The sequence below is a fragment of the Selaginella moellendorffii genome, unplaced genomic scaffold (assembly GCF_000143415.4).
Source record: "Selaginella moellendorffii unplaced genomic scaffold, v1.0 SELMOscaffold_4, whole genome shotgun sequence".
NCBI classification, from domain to species: domain Eukaryota; kingdom Viridiplantae; phylum Streptophyta; class Lycopodiopsida; order Selaginellales; family Selaginellaceae; genus Selaginella; species Selaginella moellendorffii.
In genome coordinates, this window is record NW_003314265.1 from 2,110,438 (window position 1) to 2,132,408 (window position 21,971).

Genomic DNA, 21,971 nt, shown 5'->3' on the forward strand with positions numbered 1-21,971 from the left:
CAGATGCTGCGGCTCCTCCAGGAGTTGCGTGTATCCCCGAAACTTGGACAAGTCCAAAGCTCGTCCCACTGCATTGTGTTTGTGAACCTTTGAAAAGTAGAAGAGATTCAGAGTCTGGAGGTTCCAAAACATTTTTGTTTAGATAAAGTGTAGAGATGTTAAAATATAGTATAAAGTTAAGTTTGCCATGAACTTTAATTTTTATATATTGGTAATGATTGTATTAGAGTACAATTGCTTAACTCACAAACTTAACTTTTCAACTCTGTGAACTCAAGAGTGGTTTATGTTCATATGCATGAAAGTAAACTTTGATAAGAAAATTCAGGTTATGCAAAAGCTTTGAGCACATGCTTGTGCTCTTGTATGCTAAAGATCTTCAAACAAGTCTTTAGCTCTTGGTTTTGTGAACAATTCTTTTTTCTTGACATGATGCTTATCTAAGCATTAGCTACCCCACAAAGGGACTTAGAATTCGCTTCACAGATCTTTGATATATAAACCTTGCAGTTCATGTTCTCTAAAAACATGTAGCAATATTGTTTTAGAATCACTTAATTTAATATAAATTTAAGGTATATGCTGGTTAATGGTTTTTGCTTATACTTTACATTTTTCAGGATGGAAATATGCAAGAGGACGCTGAATGAATTACCAGATACAACTTGTTGGTGAGTTGGATTTACTAGGATGTTATATTACTAGTCCTACCTTCAGCTACACACAGCAAGCCCACTGATATAGTTTTTATATATATAATATCAACATTACATGTAGAAATACAATGTTCTTTTCTTACTCTAGAACACTGATACATTCTTCCATATGAAGAGAACATATTGGATAGGATAGTCCTAGTGTCTAAGACCCTGCAAAAGTAGCTGATGTCCTGGTGTAAACTTGGTCCTTACTGTGCTTCTCTCGCGGACCGTCCGATGGCGGGGAGAGGCACTGTGCTCCATAGAAGGATCGAGTTCACAAAGTCCACGTCTCGGACAAGACGGAGAAGCGTGCTTGAAGCGGCCGTTTAAGTACTACAGCTTGGGTGTGAGTAAGTCTCGCTCGATTCACGTAATCTTTGGTGTTAAATCTCGTATTGATCCATCACATGGCGCTGTGCTTGCCCGAGTTTGCAAACACTCGAAGAAGAAAGTGGACTGTTTGGAAAAGAGGCTTACGGCCTTGATGTTTAGCCAGGGCTCTCGGACAAGGCACACGTGATCAAACACCGGGGTCGCAGCGCCCGTGCCACTGCCTCCTCGAACACAACTTTTGCTTGTGAGTGTGTCTTCAAATGGATTAAATTTTGAGAGCTTGGAAACCGTCTGACAAAGGAATTTCTACTTCGACCAGACTCTTTCGAATATCCTCGTTTTCTTGAATAATCACGCCAAACCAAACAATTGGGCATGAAAAGTTAAAAAAAACTCCAGAGGTCTGGTCTTTTCCAGGGGCCCCACTGAGATCTCTTGGAGTGTCAAACCTGGGATTCCTGGTTTAGTTGTCATGTTTGGTGCGTCATTCACGAGGAGTGAAGCTGAGCGAAGAAGGCCAAACTTCAGCCACAGAGCAGTAGCTTATGCATGTGTAGCCAGAGATGATGACAAGAACAAGTAGAAAAGGCTGTAGAAGTTGTCTTACGAAGGAAAACAGAAAAACAGCCAGAGGAGGAAGAGTGGGGACCTTGTCAAAGTTCACCAATACCTCAGCAGTAGCAACAACCACCTGATCAATCAAATCCAGTTGTCAACATGGTGGCACCAGCAGTGACTAGCAGGATGAAGTATCCCATGTACACAACGTTTGGATGAGCATGTGACCACTTTTAGGAAAGTGAGCACAGCCAACAAGAAAGAGCAGCTTTTATGCCTTGAAGAATGCATTTTTAACTGTTTTTCACCCTGAACCTTGTTTCCAGAAGAGACCATCCAGGGGTATGCGATGAGATTTCAGCAATTTCTTTTGAAGAATGATCTGCTACCTATCAAGTGAGTTACTTTTGGCAATGCATGAAAATTCTTCCTTAAATATCCAGAACGTCATGCCAATGTGACAGGCTGTGTCCAGATCAGGTCATACACATTACCAAAAGTACCTCAGTTAACTATCTACTGCAATATATGGATCCTTCTTTGAAAGTTGCTGTAGAAATCTCATTACATACCTATGGATAAATTTCTCCTGGCAACACATGCAAGCTCAGGTTGCAACTCCATCATTAGATATGATCAAGGGCATTTAAAATTCACCTCAACTAGTGTGTAAGATGAATCTATTTCAACTCCAGCAAGTGAGGGTACATTGTCAATTCTGTGGCCGAACTAATCATGCATTAGAAAATTGTTTCTATCATTCTATGAGAGCTCAATTAGCAGCTGTCTACCAAGAGCTAACAACCTCACCAGGTGAGAATGCTACAGTACAGCACAAGCAACATTACAGGAAACGATCCAGCAACCCTTACCATGGCACCCATAGACGGACACAAACTTCCATCTTTCTTTTCCACACAAAAGGATGCTCCTAGTGTGCGGGGTGCCACGGTCTCAATTTGTGCTTTCACTGACTTGATAAACTCCATGCATTTAGAAATAGTCACTGAATCCACTCACACATACTTAACAAAGGCATGTGTGATCACAAAATCACCAGGTGATGTATCCTTTTGCAAATGCTTTACCTGGAACAGATCATTCACCTTTGTTACTTCTGTGTTTTAGAAATTTTGATTTGGGCTTTACCTTTGCTTGTAACTTCAAATCTTTAGTTGTCGTTTTTCTATCGTAAAGGAGCAATCCATGGATTCTACGCCCTAATCGCTGGCAGATTGATTTCTCGCGGTCTTTGGATCTAGTGCTCCAATCTCATCTCCTACAACATCATCCTCGCTGCCTAATCCAATGCCATAAAAGAAAGGCTAGAGGGGATCAAGGATTTGTGTTGAAACAACCAGGTTCGCTCTTTCTTTTCGATTGCAACGCAAAAGGGAGCCAGTGACACTGCAAAACAACGCTCTCAACGCGAACTCACTGATGTGGACAACGCTGCGCAAATATGAACAATCAACAATACTTAGGTTTACGCTGCCATCTTTCGATTTTTTCTAATTTCTTGTCATGAAGAAGCCAAGCGACATGCTGGTGTTGCTCAACGACGATAAGAACTGAAAAACGCCATGTCACAGCGTGTGCCATACTAGGTTAGCAACGTTTTGGAGAGATTGATTGCTGTTCTCAGGGCAAGACCTGCGAGCTGAGAGATAACGCTGAGAAATAACGTTGGGCACCTGCGATCTTCAGAACTTGAAGACGTACATGACAATGGGCCAACCTCAATGATCATGATCCGTCGCTGATCCTTGACCGGCCTCGCACCTCTCCACCTCGTAAGGTTTCTTTGTGTTAGAAAGCGAGCTGCTATGCTTTAGGGCATACGCGACTAAGGAACCCGCTACAACGCAATCCTCCATGACTTGGGTTTGCAGCCAAATCCCGTTAAAAGGTTTTGCTTCTTCTGGATTCTTACAGGCATCCCATAAGATTTCACTGTTGAGATGCCATTCTTACGAACGAGAGAAAAGAATGACGTGATTCACTCGAGAAATGCTTCTGTCACCGGTGGTGATCGTCCCAAGTGACAAATGTTCCCCAAAGCGTCTTACTGCTTGAAGGATGTTCCCTCCTTAGAAGAAGGTAACGAAGAAGAAGAATCCTCTTCAATCAACCAAGTCGAGGAAATGAATGTTACCAATACTCGTAAAGGCGCAGGAACGAGCAAAGACCAGGTTGCCTCGGCAGCGCAAGACGTGTTCTATGGTCGTGACAAAACAAATCCCGCTAGAAAACATGCAAGTGAAAACTTTCATGCAAAGCCTCTTGGAAACTTCTGATGGCGATTGAGTCAAGAGCTTCGCGAGGCTTCTGGCCGCAACAAAAAGATAGCCAAGTCCCAGGACCTAGGCGAAAAACGAAAGGATCATCCATCACCACAGTCTATACGCTATGATCCACAAGACAAACCGTGGTTAAGAGTGCTTGGTTCACATGATCAGTGAGACCAAATGGAGCATTGTGTACGAGAGAATGAATGGAAAGATGATAATACGAAGCCGTGACGCCTTTGAAAGCTCCGGCCGCACACAGTGCTCCTAGAACCGAGCCTGTGATACTCTGTCACACAGAGGAAATACAATCACACGATCAAAAGAACAAAAGGAAAACAAATCTAAGAAAACCTGCTGTCCTCTGCGGCCTCCAGAATCTAGCCGGCTTGACGTGAGTTTGGAGCGCTGGAGGAGGCGTAGGGAATCGAGGGCGTCACAATCTCCATCTCCTGTCGCTTCCTGGAGCTGGGATCCTCCTCGCGGAGAGTGCTGCTGCTCCTGACGGTCGGCGCACGAGGCGACCCAACAAGGATCGCAACACACAGCCCTATAAAATGAATGATATTTTTCTGTCAATCTAGGACAATGTGCGATAAGCACGTTCTTCTCGTGGGATCTTCGGGAAGAAACGTCTCGTGTGGGATGATCTAAGTTTGTCAGTGTATTTCGAAAGTCTTTTTGGTGTTCTTTCTCCCTCTCGAGTGTTTTTGTGGTTTTTGTGGATTTCATCGTTGGTTGCAAAGATGGTTGTGAGCGTAGAGTCCGTGTCCACGATCGTTCCAGCGGTCCCAACGCCGCAGCCCTGCACTCTCTGGCTTTGCAACTTCCAAATCCAGGTCCTGGCCGAGAACTATCTCAAGCAAGTCTACTACTACCCAGCTGCATTGGATCACGTAAGCTCTTTCGATTCGCTGGTGGCGAGCTTGAAGGATTCGCTCTCCCGGATCCTCGTCCCGTACTATCCGCTCGCGGGGAGGCCCAGGATCGCCGGCCTCGACCGCCCCATCCTCGAGTGCAACGACCGCGGCATCGAGTTCGTGGTGGCCTTCGCCGATGCGAGCTTCGGCGACTGGGGCGATTCCATGAAGCAGTGCTCCATCGAGCAGGAGATCAGCCCGGCCCAGACCGCGATCACCGATCCGGAGAACTTCCCTCAGCTCAAAGTTCAGGTAAGTCCCGGTTCTTCGCGGTTTGACTGAAGTTGACCGGCTTTGGTCGGCTTTGACTACTTTCCCAGGTGACAAGTTATAGCTCTCGTCACCACACCCTCCTGGACGGCTCCTCGGTCTTCCCCTTCCTCAAGGCCTGGTCGGAGCTCCACCGGGGATTCCCACCGCCGAATCCACCGCCCAGCTTCGACTCCAGCCTCCTCAAGGCGCGGGATCCGCCCTGCGTCACCGTGCCGGTCCGGGACTTCGTTGCCCTGATCCCCGCCATCGCCGAGGAGATGGGCAAGGCCGCCCAGGACTTCAAGCCCAGTTACCACGTCCGGGCATTCCACATGAACGAGCAGCAGCTCGCGGAGCTCAAGCACGACCTACGGCAGCAGCCCGACCTCCTTCGAGGCCGTCTCGGGTCTCGTCTGGAAGTGCATCACCGAGGCCCGTGACTTCGACGACTACGCGGTGTCCACCAAGGTGGGCAGAAACCGTGGCAGCCACCGATGCCGAGCGAGTACACTCACGAGGATGTCCGCAACGTAGGCCAGGAGAGGATCCAGTCCACCATCGACTGGATGGAGGAGACGCTGCGCAAGGGCCATGATATCGGGCTCAACGTCCCGCCACCCAGCACCGGGATGGGGATCTACAGCGTCAACTTGCACTCGTTCCCAGTGTACCACGGCTCCAGCACCATCGAGAAGTGGGCCGGTCGCCCCCACCCAAACTCAAACTCGTATGGCAACGGGGTGGTGGTGCTACTTCCCACGCCCCAGGGCGGGATGCGAGAGCACCGGATTGTGGTGATGCTGCTCGAGGAGCAGATGAAGAGGCTGCTGCAAAGCGAGCTCTTTGCGAGGTTTACAACCCTGGACTGCTAGCTTCTCTCCTCACGGGAGCTTCAAATAAGATTCAGGACCTTTTCTTCCTCGAAGACTAAGGTGGCGAATGGTCCTCTTGACTCCATGGTCTAAAGATGTATGGGGCCTGTTGTTTCTGTGGTTTTCATCACGAACGTTTTCGACAGAAATCAATGCACGAAGGCTACTTTAGTTTTTAGAGGTGCTGCTCTTCATGAGTGGCATCGTCAGCTGTAAGACGTGGAGAGTAAATTAGTTTGTTCGTTAGGTTGTGCTGGTTGGAGTTGCAAGGATCAGGTAGAAATTCCGATTGAAGGATGTGCTCGAAAACAAGTGTTAAGTTGAATAATCAGTGGTTTATTTAAACGCTAGTAAAACAAGTGTTTCTCTCACGGCAGTCAAGCACTCCAAGTGCTGCTTCAAATTCAGTGTCGATCATCCTCAAGGACTGGGCTTCTTAATACACGATCGTGGATGGGTGCGCGAGCAAGCAATTCCAAGGGATGCTATTGGAGAGGAGGAACTTGCAGCTTTGATCCTCCAGCGGGCCTTGGCTCGCTTCAAGAGGGATGGATTCGGAGCGAAGAAGGAGATGCTTTAAGGAAGTAAAATTCCTTTGTTTGGCAATGAAGAAGTTCTTCAGCGTTTTCATCCTCTTTCAGCAAGGAAGAAGTTAAATCGGGAAGCCGCGCTAGCTCCTACAAACCAAGATCTTCCCACCTAGTCTCGATCGATCGAGCCTCTCTTTTGCTAAAAGAGACAAGCCCAAAGAAGAAGATGAATTTGAGGGATGAGCTCAGCTTGAACTTTCTCTCGTTGTGCCAAAGAAGTGCTCACCATTTTGAATGGCAAAGGCATACTTTCCCCCAGCGAGCGTCTCATGAAATCACAGCCTGCGACATCAAACAAACTTGTAGATCAATCACAAGCCGAAATGAAGGAACGAGCAGTGATCACCAGAGAGAAAGAGAGATATAGATCAAGTTCACATCTCAATTAACCAAAGAATCCATATATTCCTATAGAACAAGACTCTCCTCTCTCACCTTGCCTTGTAACTCTTGCTGCATACAAGAATAAGCAAAGGAGCGAGAGAAGATTTATAGCTTTGCTCGGACCATTCCGGCTTTTCCCACAGTAGCAGCAGAATGAATGAACCAACTTACGGCTCCATCATCTCACAAGCTCCTCCATCCGCAGCACAGATCATTGAGCAACAGCGAGGGAGCTTGGCGAGGCGATGGCGGAGCGGCACCACCACAGGCACTCGATGATTTGCACTGGCGCATCGTTCGCCAGGAGAACTCTCATCCTCGGGGGGCATAGCTGCCGACGAGAACATTATTGTCTCCTCAGCCCAAGGATGAGGACTCGACTGGAGAATGTAGTGACAAGTTCGCATCATCCTCCTGTATAAATACACGCCAAGGCACCACTGTGTCAATCAATCATCACGCGAACTAAAATAAAAGATGCAAGCTAGAGAAAAGTACCGACATGGCGAGGTAAAGGAAAATTATTCTAAGTGAAAGGAGGGACTCAACCTTTAGCTTGCACAGACCGCCATTTGCAACACCAGCCGACAGCACCACTGACTGCAACACTTTCCCATCGAACACAATCTCTCCTCCCTCCAGCACAGCCAAGCCAAAGCCTCCTCCTGCTCTCCCTCGCTTCTGATCCACGCAACTTGGCCCTTGAAAGCTACACCCACGAAAACACTGCACATAAAAGAAACATGAGGCTTAGAGAAGCTTCTATGGAGTGAGAGAAAAACCGGGAGCTCTCTTCTTACCGCGGCAAAGCATAACTAGGATCATCCTCCCGAGGTCGCTACTCAAAACAAAACATATGTAAGCTGAAAAGAAGGATTAGAAAGGCTGCTGCTTTGCAGAGAGAAACGCAAAAAGAGAAGAAAAAAAGAAAACGAAACGCGCTCACAAAAGCTTTGGGCTGGTCCAAGGACAGCAACTCTCCCCTCACACCTCTGCAGGGTCCATGATAAAGCTCTCAGGAAACTTTGCTTTCAAGCTCAGATGCAACAAACCGGATATAAAATTCTAAAAGAACAGCGTATCAGAGCACAGCGCAGCGCAAAACAAATGTACGTACCTTTTACCCCACATAAAAATACACACCACAGCCCTGACTGTAGAGAAAGGAATGTTGGCATAAAGTAGATATCCCGTATACGATACGCACTTTAGAGCTTGATGATGGTGATGGCAATTTTCTCGTCCCGCTAAATCACTCACCACAGTGGTGAGAGATTCCGTTCTTCCCAATCAAGATCCCCCTTAAGCTCGGCCAAGGCCTGCTTGAAGTTGCCCCCTGCGAGTGCCAGATAGTACTGTGCCGTCTCACTATCAAGCCTCATGCTTGTCTTCATGGAGCGGAAAACCGTGCTTTTCAGGCTTGAGGCTGCCACCTTGGGATCGTGGAGGGGTCCCAAGCCATCTGGATAGATGACTGCCATCTCGCGACGCGAGTGGAGGTCCATTTCAATGAAGCAGACCTTGCCTCGCAGAGCGCAAGGGCTTGTGACGGGAATAAGCAGCCTGTCCCTCGCACGGATTCCATGGTCGCTCAGCATGTTGTTCAGGCGCCGTATCTCAGAAACCTGTCCGATGGAAAACAAGGAAATCAGTTGCGTAGATAAAGAGATTCTTATATGCACAGATGAATCGCCAAGCGAATAACTCTGAAACTCAAAAGAGCAAGAAAAGAGCAAAGAATCTCTCGACAGGATGTAGCTATCAAAATCATCGAAGAACAAAACTTATAGAGCCAGAGAGAATGAGAAAAATAAAAAGGAAAGAGAAAGGGAAAAACTGACAGCATGTCGCTATAAGCAAAATTGCAATTTGATCCAAGGAACTCGCAAACCACACCGTGTAAAACGAAGAACACTCAACTCAACTCACCTGGACATTGTATTTGATAGCCAACGCCGCGACACTGTCCGACTTCGTCACTGGATGGGAGATGGCGAAGCAGCCCAGGCCCGACGCCTTCCACAAGCTGGGAGTGGACGGCACGCCCACCAATTGCTTCAATTCCCATGGCGCCGCGAATGCGGCCGCGATCACGGCAGGATCCGCCGCGAATTCGCGCCAGGAGCGACAGACGCAGGCAGCGCGCGCGAGGCCGGGCACTGGCAGCTTGGCGAGAATCAGCCGCCATGCATCGCCATTCTCCATCGATCCAAAGCCCTAAATTTGCGAGAAATATCAAAAGGGTTGAAAAAGTCCAGCCCTACAATGCCACGTAAGATCTCGTGACGTGGACAAACCATTTAAAATTCCACGTGTGAGAAAGGACTTCTAGGGTTTGTGGAGTGAGCTCGAGCGGAGGGCTCCTCGATTTCCAGGTACCGGCGTATTCTTCCAAAGAGATCGAAGAACTCTGTGGTTGCGCGCGTTTTCTTTCATTTATTTTCTCGGATTTGCGCCTCGAGAACACGAATGGAGGCGGAGGTGTGGTCGTCGCGAATTGCGTCGTCCAAAAGGGCTCAATTGCTGCAAGCATCTCAGTCCTTGTTAGGTGCGCTACCAAGATTTCGCGTTGTTTTCTCCCCTTTTCGCTGATCTCACCGACAGATCGACAACTAAACACGGAGGACTTGGAAGTGGACGAGGATTTGCGCACGGATTTCGCGTGCCCTTACTGCGAGGAAGAGTTTGATATCACGTCCTTGTGCTTGCATCTGGAGATAGAGCACTGCTTCGATGGGAAGCTCACTGTAAGTCGGCTCAAAAGAAAAAAGTTCCTTTTTTTCTCCTTTTTTCGCTTTTCTTTTGTTCTTGTTCTTCGACTGAAACACGATGCTTATGCAGATGTGTCCCGTGTGTGCTGCGCGGGTCGGGGACGTTATTGGCCATATAAATTCCGATCATGCACATCTCAAGATATCCTTTTTCCTCTTTTTGTGTGTTTTCTGCGTTTTGTTTTGGGAAAAACATGCATTTTCTTTAACCAGACACCACAGGAGAAGGCTTCGCAAGCCCAAAGATATCGCGGGGAACTTGCAAGCACTGTTGGGAGCACAGGGGAGAGCGTCGGATTCGTTTCTTCTCTCCCTCGTTTCGGGGTTTCCAACCTCCGAGCCGGAGGTCTTAAAGTCGGGCTTACCATTCTCAGTGGCGAATTTATCTCCGGACGAAGAAACAGTAGAAGAATTCACCACCAGGTACTTCAAACTCTAGTTTTTTTAGGCCGAGGATCATAGATTTTGATCAAACTTTTGTTTCTTCTAGCTCTGGATCCCCTTCGCTATCGTCGGAAGAGAAGAAGGAAAGGACGAAAGAGGCCTCCTCTAGAGCACTCTTCGCGCAACACCTTGTGCTCTCCACACTTTGGCGAGAGCCATGACGAGATTCCATTCGAGATAGAGATACGCAAAACTCCACGAGTTTATATTTATATAGACCAAGAGGGGTACTCCACACAACTATTTTACTGCCTGATATTTTCCGGTGGGAGTTTTGTGTGTTGCCTTCCTGAATCACAGGAGAGAGCGCGAAAGAAGAAACGAGATACTTTCTCCGCTATCACAGCTCTCGGAAATAATCACATTAAATTTTACACAGACGAACGAGACGCGAGCTTGTTTGCCTTCTTCCAACCTTGAAAAAAATCCAAGTAATAATACATTGATGAGGGGAAAAAAAGAAGGCTTTGCAGCGATGGTGGAAGAAGAAGAAAGAAAGAAAAAATCTTACCAGAGTTCTTTCTCTTCTACTTGATGCTACATTTGGCGCCGGCAGCCTCTAGTTGCTTCTGTGCGTCCTCGGCGTCGTCCTTGGCGACGCCCTCCTTGATCTTCTTGGGCAGACCCTCGATGAGATCCTTGGCCTCCTTGAGACCCAAGTTGGTGATGGCGCGAATCGCCTTGATCACGGCAATCCTGGCGTTGCTGGGCACCTCGTCGATCAGGAGATCGAACTCGGTCTTCTCCTCCACCACGGGGGCAGCCTCCGCCGGCGCGGCGCCGCCCGCCATCGCCACCGGCGCTGCGAACGTGGCGGCGCTCACCCCGAGCTCGGTCTCCAGCCGCTCCACTAGCTGCCGCGCCTGCTCCAGCGTCAGATTCTTCACCTCATCCACGAGCTTATCCAGGTCCGCCGCCGCCACTCGCGTCCGGAGCCGAGAGAACCTCGCAATTGCTGCGCCATCGCTGCCAAATCCCAATGCCAATCCCAATCGCGGCGCTCTGCCGCTGGCGCCGCTGGCATTCAATCCGCCAGGCCCCCAGGAGCTCTGCGTACCTCTGTTCGCGAGCATCGCGACCGGAGCCATCGTCGCCATAGCTCCCCTGCTCGCGTTTAGGGTGGGCAGGATGGAATAGGGCTAACGTGGACGTTATCGAGAATGCAGGACTGTGGCTCGGCCACGCCGCCACTCAACGCCATGGAAGCATCCGACTCAGCAGTGCCACGTCATAACAAGAATGTGTAAAAATTATAAGATCAAAATACAAAGAATCGCGAGAAGAAAAAGGAAAGAACGAAAGCCTCCACTCCATGAAGCCGCGCAGCACCGAGAGACGCGCGCGCGAGAGAGAAATACGCCGAAATCTCGCGAAAGATCCACCAGCATTTCCTCCCGGCGCTCCAGGAAATCCCGCGCGCGCCGCCGAGGATTGGAGGAGCCCATTCTCCCCTTTCTTCGTCGCTGCTCATCCCAAGAATCCAAACACCAGGGCGGCCACGGCCGCCGCAGCTCCAACCGCGAGAGAGGACGAGGCGAGGATTGGAGAAGCTGCGCCTTCCACGGGCGCTGGGGCGGGCGCTTGCGCCATCGCGGCCGCCGCTGATAGAACCACCACCGCGACGAATGCCGCTAACCTGAGAGCTGCCGCCATCGCCGATTCCCTTCTCTGCCCGAAAGAAATCCCTCTCTCTCTCTCTCCCTTTGGCCTTTCTTGTTCTTGGAGCTCTCAAGCACACACAACTTTTTTAGGGGTTTGATGCTTTAAGTAGATGGCCAAACCGCCGCCCAAATGAGCTGTAATCAAGAGGCAATCCACCCACATCAACGGTGGACATTAGCTAGGTTAAATTTTTTAAAGTGCGAGTGTGAGTGGCTCTCACATGTCCTCCAGCCTAGACAATGACAATGCAAGGCTGGCCTTTAGGTGATATACCCCATGTTTATGCCTTGGCTTTTTGCAATATATTGCATAGCTTAAATCAGTGCAGTAGTGGTGGAACCCATGGTTTTATAATTCTCTCAAACTTTATTCTTTCTCAATCATTTGCACTGGTTTTCCAATGTTTGGCAAAAAACCATTCTTCTTCCAGGCCATGGAAAAAAAGTCTCACACCTTTCCCTGTCTGCGATCGTTATTCGGAGATTCTAAAACCAATGGACTGGAAAACGATCTATTTCTCGAAACTGTACATAGGATGCTTGATAGTCGCCCCACTCAAACCGTTAGAAGGCGAAGAACCAGCCAAGCCAGCGGAAATTTTGCTTACAGGAGGATGATGCGAGAAAAAAAACCAATTTTTCGATGGATCGAATCTTTTTTCCTTTACTTGTACAGACAACTGCAAATGGGATCAAGCTTTTAGCTGCAAGCCAACAAAAGCAAAAGGAGGAACTAACCATTTGCTCTCTTGCGCTTTGTCCTGCCGCGTCACGCGAGTATGTTCAAGGCACTGTCACCATGCTTGGACTCGCACAACCTTCCAAAGAAGCCACAGCATGCGTGCGCAGCTTTAATGAGTATGTTCCTCTTCTTTCTGGCCAGCTTCTCCTGCTGCTTTTGCTTGATGCTCTCGTGCAAATAATCGAAGATCGCCTGCGACAAACAAAAACGAAAACGAAAAAGAAAAAATCAAACTTTCCGCGAGAAAAAGAGAGAGAGAAAAAAAACAAATGCCATCCACATACCTGATTGCCTTTCTGCGTGACTTGCAGCGGCGGCACCCTCCACGGATTCCCCTCGAGCCGCAGCTTCCGCAAGTTCTCGAGCTGGACAAACGAGTCGGGCAGCTCCAGGATGCTGTTGTAGCTGATGTCGAGCTCCTCCAGCTGGTGGAGGTTGCCGATCTTGTATGGCAGGAACCGCAGCGCATGGAAGTTGGACGAGATGTCAAGCTTCCGGAGCGTGGTGACGAAGCACAGGCTCTCGGGCACGGACTCGAGCTGGTTGAAGTGCACGTCCAGCTCCGCCAGGCTCGTCAGGTACGCCATGGTGCTCGGCAAGCTTTTCAAGCAGTTGAGATGGACCGAGAGTATCCGCAGGTTGCCGAGGTAGCCCACCGCCTCGGGGAGAGCTTTCAGCTGGTTGAAGTCGGCCCGGAGCTCCTCCAGAGACTCGCAGTTGCCGATCGTCCACGGCAGCTCCTCGATGCCGTTCTTCTCGATGTTGAGCTGCTTGAGCGACGTGAGGCGGCCGATCGTGTCCGGCAGCGCCGTCAGCTGGTTGGACTGGAGGTCGAGCACGGTGAGCTGCGAGAGCTCGCCGATGCTATCCGGGAGCTTGACGATCCGGTTGCCCGACAGCTCCAGCACTCTCAAGTTGCTCAGCTGGCTGATGGAGTCGTCCAGCAGGATGTTCTCGCGGACAAACATGTCCACCGCCACCAGGCTCTCGGCCCCGCTCTCGGCGGCCGCCTGGATCATCGCCAGCAGCCTGGGCGGGCACTGGAGCGTCGCCGCCTGCCCGTCCTCGGCGATGGTTGACAAGGTCTTGGGCGCTACGAGAAAACTAAAAGTCAACGTGGGATTGTTCTCTCTGCGTTTTTTTCCTTTTCTTCCTCTCGTCGTGAAAGAGTTAAAGAAGTACCTGATCCAGAGACATCGGGAGTGAATGTCTGTGCGTTGTCGGGGTGATAGCCACCGTAATGGTTTTGCTCCATCGTCGCCATAGCTGGCTTCCTCGTTGGCTCCAAGCTGGCGGCGGCGTAGAACCTCTGCCCGTTGGCCACCACGTCGTCGGAGAACTCACCCGAGCTGGAGCTGTCGATGCCATTGAGCACCGAGGTGGCGCCGCCGCCGTTGGCCATGGATCCCGCGTCCGTGCCGCCGCTCGCTGCCGCTACCTTCTGGAAAAGTTGGTGGTGCCGCTGGTGCCGCTCCTCGAGCTCGATCACCGCCAGCCACGGCCGCTTGTGCTCCTCCACTTGCATTCGAAGCACGTCCTCGCGCATCTCCTGGAGCGCCCGGAACGCCGGCTGTGGAACACCCTCGGGCCGCCGCTCCCGCACGAGCTCCTCGAGCCGCGACGCCAGGATGTGCTCCGCCCGCGCCACCGCTGCCAGCGCCGCCTCGTACTGCTCCCGAGTCGGGCGGAGCGGCAGCAAGCTCTGCTGGATCATCACCATCTCGTGAACTACATCCTCTACGCATTCTACTCCTGGACCCATCCTGCTCTAGAGCTCTGCTCGTAAAACTCTTCCCAAATCCCACCCGGCCTGGAACGAATGACTGGAAGAACAAGAAGAAGAAGAAAGAATCTCCTCTCACTCACTCAATTCGCTGTCTGCTACGCCACTACTGCTACACTACTTAGTCGTAGTTCTAGTTCTAGTTCTACTGATACTTCTAGAATCTCCTTCGTCCTCATTCTTACCCAGATAGATGAGATCATAGCTCCGGAAGGTCAGGGCATGGCCAGGCAGGAATTAAAAACAGCGAGGTGGAAAAATAAAGTTGTCCACAGGAGAGATGTCGCTGTTCCCATCTGGATCGCCAATATCCATGGCACAGCACACACAACGCAACACACAGCACACTCACTGCCAGAGGAGGGGGCAAAGAAAGAGGAAAGAGCTCCAGTCGGGGAGAAACCAGCTCGCGCAGAGCAATGAATGCTCGAATCAGTGGCAAGTTGGAATTCACGGATTTTCCCACAAAGTAGAAGGCAAAGTCAAAAAAATATAAAGAGAGAAAGAAGAAAAGAAGAACACACCGAAGAAGAATCGTTGGGCCTGCTTGCGCGGCTTCGCTCGCGCTTCTCTGGAACGACCCTTGCAAATGGGGAAAGAATGTAAAGAGGGGAAAGGAAAATATCACAGCGAGCGCCTGACAACAACACTATACTGAATGACAAATCGCTAAGAAAGGAAAGAAAGAAAAAAGAAAACTATAAGAACAAAAACAAAACACGAAGCAAGTTACTGTCGTCGCTACTGTCGCTGCGACTGTGCCGAGGAGGCCGGAAAAATGCGACCCATCTGATGCCGGAGACATGTATGGAGGGACCGTTCATCACTCTCTCGCTCTCTCTTCCAAGACAAAATAAAAGCAAAAGAAGAGAGAGAGAGAGAGAGAGAGAGGTGAGAGAGAAGAGAGCGCGAAGATCACACGCCAATGCGACACAAACAACGCACACGGGACAAAAAAGGAGGAAGAAAAAAAAGACCCACTCACATACAAACGCGACGCACAATGGCGACGATGGCGCGTCTTCTTTCTTTCCCTCCACCGCTAACGATTAACGATGACCTAGACGAGGGTAGGATATTCCGTCAACCCTATCCATCCATAATCGCCGCCGGTACTTTGCTTAGCGACATTTGGACATTTTGGACGAGGGTGTTGAATGTTTCCACGTAAATAATTTCGAGACGATGGTTCTTCCGTGGAATGCATAGATTGATTTTTTTCCAAAAGTTGGGAGTAGGCCGGAGGAGGTTGACGAAAGTAGGTGTGAGAGAAGATCTCACTTTTTGTGCATATCAATCCAGCAAACTCCCCGCGCGCGCGCGCGCGCCACACAACGCTTTTGCATGGAGAATGCGAGAGCGCGTGTGTGTTCCTCTGTGAAAGCGCCGTGTCAACCACCAGCGCCCACATTTTCTCCTCCCAATCCCAATCTTCGCTAGCACAAAACTGCGCGTGTCAATCACAATAATGTACACTTACTCGATCTCCTCGTCCACGTCTGTCCTTTTTTCTTTTTCTTCTTCTTCTTCGATCGCCTGTTTGATGGATAGAGCAAGCGCGCGCGCGCGCTAGTTTGGCCTTGGAGCGATGCCTCTCTCCTGCGACCATATCGCGTCAATCGCTGGGAGCTCGTAAACATCCCACTGCAGAGAGAGGGAGAAATCTGGGAGCTCCGGAAGCTTGCTGTTTGGTAGCAGCTGTGAAGGATTAGAGCCGGAAGGTTGGAAATGGATATACCTGTGTTTCTGGCTCACGCCTTTGGTGGTGGTGATCCCAGCCCGGCTTGCAGCGTCCGGGATTTTTTGCGATAAGCTTTTCATTGCACCCCATACTGGAGATTTCCTGTGACGAGCCGAGTTGAATTCGGAGGTGTGTGAGTGCACAAAACTTACTTTGTCACCGGGGACGCAGCACTGAAATCTCTGCACAGTGTCCGGCTTTCAGCGAGGAACGCTTCGGCGGCTTGCAAAGAAGCGGCTGCTTTGCTTTTATCCGGCCCCTCCTCCAAAACCAGGCCGTGATAGTAATAAGCTGCGGCCTGTGCACGAAAGGAAGTTGCCATCTTGACTTTCGAATGCTTGTTTGAAGCTACTTCGTACCTTTGCCGAGGCACGTTTCCATTTTAGAAATAATACATGCTTTTCTCCCCAGTTGTTCTGCAAGCGGACTCGTTGAAGTCCCTCAAAGGCCTGTGCAGATCGTCAACGCACCTCATATGAGTGGAATCACATACTTATTACCATTTGCCAATACTTTACTGCCTCGCATGCTATTCTGCGCTTCACTGCCAATGTTGCTTTTAGATTGTCAATGGCCAGGCCCAGTTGAATCTCGAGAGTCTGCAAAGTTCATATACAAGTCAAAAGTTAAGCTCCGAGAACACCACTCAAGTGAGATACTCTTTAGTACTTGTCCCAATGCTTGCAACTGCAAGGATTTCAGTAACTCCTCTTGTACGTCAGCCGGGAATTTCGTCCTACAAATGAAACTTACGTACACGCTTAAGATAAAAGGGAGAGTTCTTACTTCAAGTCCTCGGGAACATTTGGATACACGCGCTCAACGCAGTAATCCAGAATCCGGGCGGCTTCTAGGAGCATCTCCACTGCAGCCTTCCTTCCTGAACAACACTTGCAAAGTTCTGAGATCGCCAGCCACACTTGATATCTTTACCATCATTCGGTCTAAGTCGCTGGTCTTCAGAGCTTGGTTTAGGCGTGAGCGTGAGATTGGCCTCTAAAAGCGAAAGCATAGCGAGGAGATGCAGCACCGAAAGGAGCTCATAGTACACGCTAGGCACGACGCTCTCCTGGTAAAAAAAGACAAGCATTTAGTATTATAAACGACCAATTCATCCTCGTGCGCAGTACCTTGATCTCGTCTTCCTGGTTGCTCCAGCAAAACTCTAAACAATTGCTCAGGCTGCCTTCCTCTCCTAAAGCTAAAATCAAGAGTCAGAGGTCACAGAACAGATTCTTCACGAAAAAAAAGTTTAGTTACGTACCTTCTGTCGTGGTCATCCCTTGTAATGCAGATAGATAATTCTCGAGAGCGCTCCGAAGCTCATAAATACTACTTGTTTCTGTCAAAAGGGGGAAATAATAAATATTTAGAACCCACCAGCGAAGGACAAGATCTTCCACCGCACGTACCTGACGCTTTGTTGTTTGCTTTCGCGATCTTGCATGCGTTCTCGGCAGCAGCCACCACTTTGGATCTTAAAGCTGCCAGTCTTCCAATTAGAGCGCTGGAGTAGTGCTCCCTGACAAGCGAATTCCCGAAATCCACCTTTCGAGGCAACCGGAGACCCGGGAAGAACACATACACTTCACCGAGAGTCGTCGACAGCGTAGCGTGCTCGTCTTGTGTTTTCGAGAGAGCGCATCCCATTTTTTTTTTCCTTCACTCAACCCAAGGGAGAACGAGAGCGAAGGAGAGAGAGAGGGAGGGAGAGGGAAATCAAGGAATCTGAATCGATCTTCCTAAGAACCAGCGCTTAACGCGATCTGGACGAGCTAGTGCGAATTATCGCCGCCCCAAGATGGATCTCCTACCGCTCCTGTGTTATTTCCTCGTCGATCGTCAAATTCGAGCAAGACTGTGCCATACTCTGGGACGATTTACCAGGAATCGGAATCGAGCGTGCTGCGGTGTAGAGCCTAAGCGATCGAACCAGGCGCCCCGGCCGATAAAACCCTAGCGCGATAGCTCCTTCCTCCGCTCCGGCATTTGATCGAAGGATGCTCTGAGCGTGGAGAGCTTAGTGAATGGAAATGTGGGGCAGCTCACAACTGCAATGGAGTAGAGCCTCGTGTCCGGAAAAAATGATTTTGGTGGGGGTTCGAATCTGGGCCCCAGACGCGTTCTAATCTCCCCGCCATCGGACGGTCTGCGCGAGAGGGAGCCTCCACAACGAAACAATTGATTTAATCGTAGAGATATTTAATGTAATGTGTGGTTGATCTAATCTCTGGGCCTTGTGTGTTGATTTAATCCTTTCATGACGTGCTTGATGTAGAGAAGCGCAAGCGAAACAGCACTTCCATGCCACCACGCCAAAATTCGATATTGACCGCAAGGAGAAAAGGGAATCAATCAATCACGAACAAGCAACGTCCAAGGAGTGATCTTGATCCGGGGAATATTCCTAATAATTAGATGTCACCGACCAGTGCGCTCGGATTCCACTATAGTTTCGCTGATGCGCGGAGAAAAAGCGGAGGGAAGATTCGCTTCTCGCCATCGTTGAATTCTCTAGATCGACTAAATCGATTCGACCCCCAGATCGATTTACCACGTCACAACACTGTGTGGTTGTGAGACCACACCACCGACCAATCCCCGATCGCGACAAGCTCTGCCGCTTTTGGAAATATCTATGGGCGGCGTATATGGTAAAACACCTTTTTAGTTTAAAGAAGAATCCCTAAAAGGAGAAATACCCTAAGACGGAAGAACCCTAAACTAAACTGGTCCGCTGCATTCTTCCTTCCACGCCCGCGACGTAATCCATGCCCATCGCCCGCGCGCGCGCGCTGCAAGTCGAGAATCTATCGGCGTCGCGCAGCGATCGAGCCTTGCATTGCGTCGTCCCAGGCGATGATCAGGAGGCGGATCATCGGATTTGCGTCGACGATGATCCAGATCGATGGAGTCATTGCCGTACCGCGCGAGCGCGGCGTAGGGCTCGCCATCTTCCTCAGGAAGAAATCCCCCCGGCCCGGAGCCTGGCCGTTGAGCCGAGGGCGTGAACAGGATGATCGAAGCTCTGCCACAGCGGCAAGCCATCGGCGGACTCGAGAATGAGGTTCCCGGAATCGTCCAGCGTCATGCCCCGATTCCTGACCTCCACAGCCCGTGTGAGGGCGCGATCCTGGAGCTCGGGCTCGATGGCAACCTCGTCCTCCGGCCGGAGGCGCTGTCAATCATCGCAGAGGGGAGAAGTGGATGGATCGTTGATCCACCGCGCCCCAAGCGCCAAGCAATATAACTTTTTGCTATAATAATGTATGATTTTCGGGCGGCATAAGACCATGGAGGTTTACTCACTCACTTGAACCTGCAATGTGCTCTTAGCTCCTCCACTCTGTAAAGATTAATGGCCGGTGTGTTATCGCTTGATTCTCCAGAAGGCTGGGGGGGGGGGTTCCTCTGGCTCCATGGAATTTGTTGAGGAAAATTGCGCTCCCCGGTGCAAATAGCTGACATCACAGAATTCAAAATTCGTAAACTTGGGTCCATTTCAATTTGCTGGCATTTTGTAGTAATGAACAGATTATACCAGATAAAATGCTGAATGTTATTTTAAGCTCCACTGTAATTCTGAAGAACCCTAAAATCATGGCGACCCGCTCGAGTTGACTGGCGAAATCCTGTGTCGTTCAAGAATCTAAGCGAAAAAACCACCAAACATAATCCATCACCTCCCAGAACTAAAAGAACTTTAACCATCCGCATTATCGTTCGACTACCCCCATCTGATGGGTTATAAGAAGCTTGTTTATTGTTGTGGAAGTTTCATATAGACAAAGGTGATCAAGCTCTGGTAAGAGAGGACCAAGTTTACACCATGTCATCAGCTACTTTTGCAAGATCTTGGACACTAGGACTATCGTATCCAATATATTCCCTTCATATGAAAGAATGTATCAGTGTGCTAGAGTAAGAAAAAAAATTGTATTTCTACATGTAATGTTGATATTATATAAAAAAAACTATATCAGTGGGCTTGCTGCGTAAGGTAGGACTAGTAATATAACATCCTAGTGAATCCAACTCACCAACAAGTTGTATCTTGTAATTCATTCAGCGTCCTCTTGCATATTTCCATCCTTTAAAATGTAAAAAACCATTAACCAGCATATACCTTAAATATATTAAATTAAGTGATTATAAAACAATATTGCTACATATAGCATAGAAAATTTTTGTTTTTAGAGAACATGAACAGCAAGGTTCATATATTCTAAGTCCCTTTGAATTCTAAGTCCCTTTGTGGGGCATCTAATGCTGAGATAAGCATCATGTCAAGAAAAAAGAATTGTTCACAAAACCAAGAGCTAAAGACTTGTTTGAAGATCTTTAGCATACAAGAGCACAAGCATGGAATTTCTTATCAAAGGTTACTTTCATGCATATGAGCATAAACCACTCTTGAGTTCACAATGAAAAGTTGAGTTTCTGAGCTAAACAATTGTACTTTAATACATCATTATAAATATATAAAAATTAAGGTTCATGGCAAACTTAACTTTATACTATATTTTAACATCTCTACACTTAAAAATGTTTGAGGAACCTTCAGACTCTGAATCTCTTCTACTTTTCAAAGTTCAAAGTTAGGGAATGATTGTCTACAATCATACTTAGGCCACCTTCTGGTCACTATAGTCCTTCTCTTAGGGTTTATTAAACTTTGGTTCTCCCTCTAAATCCACCATGTTAAATATTCTTTCAAAATATTTTTGCCCCATTCATCAGCCATGAAATTAAATTGGGCTCCTAATGTTAAGATTTTATCCATTACACTCTAAACCAATTGGTTAAAGGAGTGATCATTTTATTGTAAAGCCTTTTTTTTTCTTATTATCCTGACTTAGTGCTTAATCCCACTACTAAGATGCTTAAGAACTTTCCCTTTTTGCCCAAGTACTTAGCTCAAGTTTAGGGTTCATCGTTGATAAAGACTTGGGGTTGGGGTCCATTGATCGGAGCTCCAGGTAGGCCGCTTCGCCTCTCTCCACCCTCGCAAGGTAAGTTCGTATAGGTAGGTAGCAATAAGCGAGTAAGACAGAGATTTGGAAAGCGAAGCTGCTTGCAACGAGCTAAGAGGTATGCTAGAGGCGATCAAGAAATCGTGTTGAAACTCTCAACGTTTGAAGATTGCAACACAAAAGGGAGGCAGTGACGCAACAAACAACTCAAACAAGCAAAGTGCAAAACAATGGGCAAAGGAACTCTTAAAGCGAAGAGAAACTCACCGATGTGGACAACGCTGTGTGAATACGAACAAAACTAACAATCAAGAACACTTAGTTTCATGTTGCCAGGTTCGCGTGTGTTTCGATTTGTTCTAATTTTTTGTCATGAAGAAGCCAAGTGACATGTTGGTGCTACTCAACGACGATAAGAACTGAAAAACTCTATGTCACAGCGTGTGCCAAAAAGAAAAATGCTACTAGATTGGAGAGATTTTGTGTCAACGTTTTGGAGAGATTTGTTGTTGCTGTGCTCAACGCAATTCCTGCAAGCCAAGAAACAACGCGATCTTCAGAACTTCAATCCAGCTGAAAACGTACATGACAATGACAACAACGATCATGATCCGTCGCTGATCCTTGGCCGGACCTGTCAACTCTCGGACCTCTCCACCTCGCAAGGTAAGTTCGTTTAGAGCTCTTCTTTGTGGTAGCAATAAGCGAGTAAGATAACGAAACTCGGAGACAAAAAAGCGAAGCTGCTTGCAACGAGCTAGGATCGAATGATCAACGATAAATGAGAAATTCTCAACGTTTGAAGACATCAGGTTCGCTCTTTCTTTTCGATTGAGAGTGTCGACAGAGTCAAGAATTTCTATGCTCAACGCATAAGGGAGCCAGTGACACAGTCAAGCTAAGATGATATGCTCATCAAACAACTCAAACAAGCGAAGTGCAAAACAACGGCCCTAGG

General features: G+C 48.6%; 7 protein-coding genes across 12 annotated transcripts in view; 2 read left to right on the forward strand and 5 right to left on the reverse strand.

The window, feature by feature from the left end:
- The window catches only part of LOC9653922 (shikimate O-hydroxycinnamoyltransferase), a 14,729-nt gene extending 8,629 nt beyond the window's left edge, over positions 1–6,100 (forward strand). The window contains exon 3 of one of the 2 annotated variants that reach the window (XM_024669143.1): positions 5,571–6,100. In XM_024669143.1, the coding sequence (XP_024524911.1) occupies positions 5,571–5,924 (354 nt within the window). In that variant the 3' untranslated portion in view covers positions 5,925–6,100. The remainder of the gene's footprint in view (positions 1–5,570) is intronic. The other variant, XM_024669142.1, reaches the window with a different exon arrangement.
- On the reverse strand, positions 3,575–5,050 carry LOC112344425. The gene is made up of 3 exons (XM_024669152.1): positions 4,235–5,050; positions 4,020–4,169; positions 3,575–3,955 (listed from the first exon to the last, which is right to left on the reverse strand). Exons 1-3 carry the CDS (start codon positions 4,610–4,612, stop codon positions 3,716–3,718), a joined length of 768 nt encoding a protein of 255 aa, XP_024524920.1. The 5' UTR covers positions 4,613–5,050; the 3' UTR covers positions 3,575–3,715.
- Positions 6,101–6,878: 778 nt separating the features above from the next.
- On the reverse strand, positions 6,879–9,115 carry LOC9654690 (F-box protein At1g55000). Of its 4 annotated transcripts, none has more exons than XM_024669155.1 (5): positions 8,828–9,115; positions 8,016–8,523; positions 7,699–7,963; positions 7,448–7,624; positions 6,879–7,312 (listed from the first exon to the last, which is right to left on the reverse strand). In XM_024669155.1, exons 1-2 carry the CDS (start codon positions 9,101–9,103, stop codon positions 8,155–8,157), a joined length of 645 nt encoding a protein of 214 aa, XP_024524923.1. In that variant the 5' UTR covers positions 9,104–9,115; the 3' UTR covers positions 6,879–7,312; positions 7,448–7,624; positions 7,699–7,963; positions 8,016–8,154. The 4 variants fall into 4 exon arrangements, with proteins under 4 accessions (XP_024524923.1, XP_002964528.1, XP_024524922.1 ...); XM_002964482.2 differs by lacking the exon at positions 6,879–7,312 and having other exon boundaries at positions 7,344–7,624; positions 8,016–8,052; positions 8,106–8,523; XM_024669154.1 differs by lacking the exon at positions 6,879–7,312 and having other exon boundaries at positions 7,344–7,624; positions 7,699–7,761; positions 7,845–7,963.
- Positions 9,116–9,222: 107 nt separating this feature from the next.
- Positions 9,223–10,527, forward strand: LOC9654691 (protein DEHYDRATION-INDUCED 19). Its single transcript, XM_024669156.1, has 5 exons — positions 9,223–9,446; positions 9,503–9,645; positions 9,740–9,811; positions 9,890–10,092; positions 10,160–10,527. Exons 1-5 carry the CDS (start codon positions 9,368–9,370, stop codon positions 10,272–10,274), a joined length of 612 nt encoding a protein of 203 aa, XP_024524924.1. The 5' UTR covers positions 9,223–9,367; the 3' UTR covers positions 10,275–10,527.
- Positions 10,345–11,257, reverse strand: LOC9653927 (50S ribosomal protein L12, chloroplastic). Its single transcript, XM_002964483.2, has 2 exons — positions 10,625–11,257; positions 10,345–10,528 (listed from the first exon to the last, which is right to left on the reverse strand). Exon 1 carries the CDS (start codon positions 11,208–11,210, stop codon positions 10,641–10,643), a length of 570 nt encoding a protein of 189 aa, XP_002964529.2. The 5' UTR covers positions 11,211–11,257; the 3' UTR covers positions 10,345–10,528; positions 10,625–10,640.
- Positions 11,258–12,261: 1,004 nt separating this feature from the next.
- On the reverse strand, positions 12,262–15,349 carry LOC9654692 (plant intracellular Ras-group-related LRR protein 4). The gene is made up of 4 exons (XM_002964484.2): positions 13,699–15,349; positions 12,801–13,609; positions 12,513–12,708; positions 12,262–12,454 (listed from the first exon to the last, which is right to left on the reverse strand). Exons 1-3 carry the CDS (start codon positions 14,276–14,278, stop codon positions 12,544–12,546), a joined length of 1,554 nt encoding a protein of 517 aa, XP_002964530.2. The 5' UTR covers positions 14,279–15,349; the 3' UTR covers positions 12,262–12,454; positions 12,513–12,543.
- A 142-nt stretch (positions 15,350–15,491) lies between these two features.
- Positions 15,492–18,104, reverse strand: LOC9654693 (BRO1 domain-containing protein BROX). 2 transcript variants are annotated; one of them, XM_024669144.1, is made up of 11 exons: positions 17,453–18,104; positions 17,305–17,382; positions 17,171–17,241; positions 16,974–17,109; positions 16,827–16,920; positions 16,710–16,776; positions 16,541–16,639; positions 16,400–16,489; positions 16,193–16,338; positions 16,038–16,142; positions 15,492–15,997 (listed from the first exon to the last, which is right to left on the reverse strand). In XM_024669144.1, exons 1-11 carry the CDS (start codon positions 17,688–17,690, stop codon positions 15,760–15,762), a joined length of 1,362 nt encoding a protein of 453 aa, XP_024524912.1. In that variant the 5' UTR covers positions 17,691–18,104; the 3' UTR covers positions 15,492–15,759. The 2 variants fall into 2 exon arrangements, with proteins under 2 accessions (XP_024524912.1, XP_002964531.1); XM_002964485.2 differs by having other exon boundaries at positions 15,492–15,983; positions 17,453–18,103.
- Between the last annotated feature and the right edge of the window lie 3,867 nt (positions 18,105–21,971).